The 5313-nt window shown below is 55.8% G+C and overlaps 2 protein-coding genes across 2 annotated transcripts in view; one reads left to right on the top strand and one right to left on the bottom strand.

Moving 5' to 3' along the window:
- Window positions 1-3: 3 nt before the first annotated feature.
- Window positions 4-2291, top strand: LOC123254160 (polyglutamine-binding protein 1-like; the record flags this gene model as incomplete). Its single annotated transcript, XM_044683219.1, has 5 exons — window positions 4-63; window positions 256-365; window positions 501-611; window positions 1862-1922; window positions 2062-2291. Coding segments are annotated over 5 exons (499 nt in total), but the record flags the coding sequence as incomplete, so codon positions are not given.
- A 46-nt stretch (window positions 2292-2337) lies between these two features.
- Window positions 2338-5313, bottom strand: part of SLC35A2 (solute carrier family 35 member A2) — a gene marked incomplete at its 5' end in the record, with an annotated part of 3247 nt that continues 271 nt past the window's right edge. Inside the window, 3 exons of the mRNA XM_044683218.1 lie at window positions 2338-2688; window positions 4177-4874; window positions 5093-5244. Of these exons, the coding sequence (XP_044539153.1) occupies window positions 2661-2688; window positions 4177-4874; window positions 5093-5244 (878 nt within the window). The remainder of the gene's footprint in view (window positions 2689-4176; window positions 4875-5092; window positions 5245-5313) is intronic.

Raw genomic sequence — 5313 nt, 5'->3', positions numbered from 1 at the left:
CTACGAGGGCACCAGAATCGAGGGCCTGCCGCCCAACTGGTACAAGGTGTTCGACCCAGTCTGGTGAGCTCTGCCTTGGGTGCCGAGAGGGGGTTGGGCCCAGAGGAAGCCTTAGGCCTTTGCGATTGGCTGCATCTCGAGTGCCCAACAAGCACGCTGCCCAGATCACCCGTGGGAGATGGGGGGAGGGAGGGAGGTGGGGAGGCCAGCCGGCCTTTGGGCTCACCTTCAAGGCTCTTTTGCCCAATCTCTCAGTGGCCTTCCTTACTACTGGAACGTGGAGACAGATCTTGTGTCCTGGCTGAACCCCCATGATCCCAGCTCTGTCATCACCAAGCCAGCCAAGAAACTCAGAAGCAACTTGGGTAAGCCCCTGGTACCTTTTGGCCATTCTGTGAAGCCAATTCATAGAGTAGAAGGGGCTCTTTCCGGGAGAAGCTTCTCCCTTTCCTCCCGTTATTGTTTCTGACTCTCTGGCTTGCCTTCCTCTTCTGCCTCAGATCCAGAAGAGAAGCTGGACCGGGGCTATGAAAAGCTAGAAAGGGAGGAGTTGAAGGAGCGCCGTTACCACCGAAGGGAAGAGCTGGCCCCCTACCCCAAGAGCAAAAAAGGTAGGTGGCAGTGAGAGTGTACCCAGTGGACAGAACACTCCCCAGGCTCCCAACACTCAGCAGCCAGGTTCAGAGAAATGGCCACGCCAAGCTCCACAGATTGGGTGCCCGGCTGTCTCCTTTGGCCAGCCTGGCTTGGGACGCGGAAAGACCGAACTTCAAATAGCCGCTGGCCTCCAGTCGCTTCTAGTCTGCCGGGGCGATAGGGCACAAACAGGCAAACGCTTTCAGGAGAAAGAGAGGGGGAGTGTTTGACACCGGCTGGTTGGCAACCGCCTTAGAGAATCGAAATAAATATAGCCAAGCCCCAAGGGAAAGCTAAAGAGACAGGAGTGAAGAGGGACGATGTTCTGGACCTGCCAAGGAACAGAGTCCACCCAAAACAAAGACCCGCGGTACTCTGCCAGGCAGATGGGAGAGAGCTAGCAAGTAGCCATGGAAGACGGTTGAGAAAGGAGCCCAACGCTGTTAAGCGGGTACCTTGGGGAGATTATTTTGGAAACCGTATGAAGACAAGCCTCGAGGAAGGATTCTTGGAAGAAGGGTGGCCAGTTAGGAAACTAGCACGATTGACTAGGCAAGAGGCGATCTCCAGGAGGGCGGTTGTGCCTCGTGGGAAACAGGGCAGAGGGTAGGTGAAGCTACTAGAACGTGGCTGCTCCTTTGGATGTGTGAAGAAAGGCAGAGTAGGTCTCCCCCCTGGGTGCCTAGAAGGGTGCTATCCATAGGCCAGAGGAAAAGTTCTAGGAGGGGAGCATGAAATTGGAAGAGTCCTGCCAGCAATGAGTCACCTGCATGGAGATGACTGAGCCAGCAGCAACAACTGATAGCATTCACAGAGAACCTGCTGCCAGACTCTCGAGGTGCCCAGGCTCCCAGCTTCTGTCCCTGGTCACCTCCATTTCCTTAAAGGCACACCACAGGAGCTCATGAAATGCTTGACTGCTCTGAACGGCGAGGGAAATTACTCGGGGATGTCACATGGCATGGTTGCCAAGTTCAAATCAGGGCTCTACTAGATTCAGAAGAGCAGCCTAGACAGGGCTTTGGGATACCTTGGCACCCCTGAGGAACAGTTAGAGAAAGGAGCCAGGTAGAGTTCAATAGCAGAGAATAGCCAGGAGTGCCAGTCTAAGCATTAGGGAATGAGGTTTCGCAGAAGGGGCTCCTCTCTCTGGGCCTCAGATTTCCCCTGGAGCTGGACTGTGTGGCCTCCCAAGTGGGTTCTCGCCCCTTTCCTCTCTCCACAGCCAGCCGCAAGGATGAAGAATTGGACCCTATGGACCCTAGTGCCTATTCTGATGCCCCTCGGTGAGTACCTAGATTGGGGCCGCCTTCTCTTTGCCGACGTGCTCTCTCTGATCACAAGGGTCATGGGGTAGAGGCGGGAGAACGAAACTGCTCAGTCTCCCCTTGGCTACCAACCTCCACCCATTCCTTTCATCTCCAGGGGTACATGGTCTACGGGTCTCCCCAAACGGAACGAGGCAAAGACAGGGGCCGACACAACCGCCGCTGGGCCCCTGTTCCAGCAGCGGCCGTACCCCTCCCCGGGGGCAGTGCTTCGGGCCAATGCTGAGGCCTCCCGGGCCAAGCAGCAAGACTAAGACTGAGCTCACTCTCTCCTGCAGTTTTCTCCAACCCAACCCTCTGGTTAACAATAAAGTGTTTTCCTTTCAACTTTTGTCTTTGGAGCTCCTGGGACAAGGGCTTGGGGGGCACAGAGGAAGAAGCTGTTATCAATTTATTTTCTGAGGAAACACCCCCTACAGAACTTAATTCAATACTCTGTAGAAGTCTCAGCCAACAGGGGGTGGGGAGGTGGGGAGTGGGGAAGGTCAGAGATCAGTCTTGTTAACCCTGGGGAATTAGAGAGGGAGACCTTGCATTCCCCATCAGCCCAAGGTTGGTTAGAGGAGATGTTTTAACTCCTTAATACTGAAGAAGCTGCCTCCAATTCCACATGGAAGCCACAGGACCAGGGTATCCTCAGAGCAGACATGGGAGGTGCTGGGCATCTTCTGTCCCCGCATCAGACAAGGGGGGTGGCTACGACCCCTTCTCCTTGGCCAGCAGCCTGCAGGGGAAAGAGAGAGAGAGCCCAGGTGGCTTTCTTTCAGACCTCGCCATGAACCTCCATGACTGGAGGGTTGGGGAAATTAGAGGGCTTACTCCCTTTCCTGTAGATAAACCCCAGTGTTAATTGGGTTAAATCCAGCAGGGGAAAATAGTCCAGGACCCCTTTACTTCAAGTAAGTTGCACATCGACTACATAAATAGAATTTCTTTATTTTGGCATTTGTACACTTGACCCTGCCCAGCATCCCCTGGCCAATAAAGAAATCGTTCTATTTCCCGTTTTACAAAAACGAGGGACTGGCAATGATTGCCGCCGCGGCCTCCCCCGCCACCCACCGCCACAGCCTCTTCCCCCACAAAAAGCCTGGCTATAGTAGCAACTCTCACATCCTGCGTACAGAAGGAAGGGGCAGCCTCCCAGCCTTTGGGGAGACTTGGGTTAAAGGGTTAATAAAAGTAAAGGGGGGGGAACACCCTTTTTCTGATCATCTGAACATTTACCCCAGTCCCCCAGCAATGACCTTCAGTGGGTTCACACCAGATTCTCTTCTTTCCTCACCCTCCAAACCCCCATTTCCTGACACCAACTTCTCTCCAGTTCGTGGTCTCACTGACTTTTCCCCCTGGACTCTTAAGAGAGAATCCCAGCCCAGTCCCCCTTCTCGGTCTTATTAAAAAAACAGGCAAATAGAATCGTTGCACCACCCATCCCCAACACCACAGGGTAGCCACTGGGACAGTCCACTAGAAGTGGGGCAACTTCCCCCTTTGGGATTGCAGCCAGAAAGATCCAGTGTGTGCCCCTCCCTAGAAGCTGGCCCTGGATAAAAGGAATTGGAAGCGGCTAGACCGTTCTTCCTTCTCTAGAGCTGTTTCCCTGACCTGCCAGGTTTGGCTGGAACCTGAGATGAGACTGTGGTATAGGGATGCAGGAGGAAGGTGAAGTGAAGTCATGAAAAAAGAAGCCCTCCTATGGCTGAGCTCCACTCAGGAAGACACACACAATTGGAGAAGATCAAGGCATCAAATAACAGGAAATGGAAGCTGGAAAGCACGTCCCCACGCCCCCTGTGGGGTGGCATGGACCCTGAGGAAAGGGCTGGGAAAGGTGTGGATGTCGGGGCTAAAGATTCAAGGCAACGAATGCTGGGAGAGGGAGGCGGGAAACTGAACCCACGGAACTGGAAAAGGCCCCTCAGGAGGGGGCCTGTGATCTGAAGAAATGAGGAGGCTGGTGAGAGAGAAAAGGAAAAGGAAGAAAAGAGAGCAGCCACTCTACCCCACCTAGGAATTTAGAGCATCTATAAAAACAGTCTCTGCGTGGATCCCTCGAGATGGGGCGGCAAGAGTAGGGGGTGGGGGTGGGGAGGGCAATGTGTCTATGTGTGGCAGTGGAGAACTGAGGGCTAGGGCTTGGGAGATGGGACTCCCTGGTGGCTCCCCAAACTCCATTCCTGCTCCCAAACGTCACTTCCCCAGTACTGACTTGGGCAGGAAGGGCTCCTCCTCAGGGTCCGCATGGCGGCCACTGGCCAGCGGCGCTGTGTTCAGAGGAGGAGGAGTGACCACGGCAGCAGTTCGGGGCAGGCTGTAGAGGTAGACGGCCCCGATGACCAGGCCAGCCCCAAGCGCAAAGAGCGGATCCACCTGGAAGCCGAACAGGCGGATGGAGGCTGCTGTGGAAACGACAATGGAGAGGGAGGTGGCAAAGCCCTTGAGGATGTTGTCTGCATACTTCACCACCACGGCGACTAAAAGGCCGCCGAAGGCCTGGTTCAGCACCACCCCCCAGACAGCTGGTGTGTAGCCAAAAAAGAAGCCTCGACTGGCCACGGCCCCACCCTCTGCCCACCACAGCCCTGCCAGGCCCAGCAAAGTTCCAAAGAGGCCCAGTTGCACGTTCCTCAGCCACACAGACCCTGAACTACCCTTCAGGATCTTCTCAAAGTAAACACCAGCAAAGCCTGACGACAGGCATGAAGCCACCACAGCTGCCAGACCCACCCCGGGGTTCTGGCCCCCTGGGTGTGGTGACCCATTGCTACCACCTGCCTGCTGGACCTGGACGAGGGCCACACCCAGGAAGAGCAGGAGCAGGGAGGCCCACTGCAGGCGGGACAGGCTCCGGCGGAGCATGAGGACTGAGAACAGGGCTGTGGTAAGGATTTTCAGCTGGTATGTGACCTGTGGAAGTGGAGGTAGAAGGCAGGGTCTGAGGAACAAGGATCCCCACCGAGGCAAAGGTAGGTCCAGGCTAGCTCTCTTCCCCCATGCCACGCCACGCCACGCCACGCCACGCCACGCCACGCCACGCCACGCCACACCTGGCCTGGCCTAGCTCAGCTTCCTCCTTTGCTTCCTTCCTCCTTTCCCTGCCCAGCTCTCCCTCCCCCACAAGTCACCTGGAAGGTGGCTGCTGGCAGGTTGGAGATGGCCACATACTGCAAGTTATTTTGAAGGGTGTAGATGAGGGAGGGCACTGCCAGCTTCAGCGTGTCCACATACTGGACCAGAACGGCTTCGTGGAGGAACAGCACGAAATGTTTCACGTTCCCTGCTCGGGGAGGACAAGAGGAAAGGCTGCTTCTCTCTCTCCTCGCAGGCTCTGCCCCCGCCCCCCAGC

This window comes from Gracilinanus agilis, unplaced genomic scaffold, assembly GCF_016433145.1.
Source record: "Gracilinanus agilis isolate LMUSP501 unplaced genomic scaffold, AgileGrace unplaced_scaffold16140, whole genome shotgun sequence".
In the NCBI taxonomy this organism is placed as follows: Eukaryota; Metazoa; Chordata; class Mammalia; order Didelphimorphia; family Didelphidae; genus Gracilinanus; species Gracilinanus agilis.
Note: the sequence above shows the minus strand (reverse complement) of the source record. Positions and strands in the feature narration are given on the sequence as shown.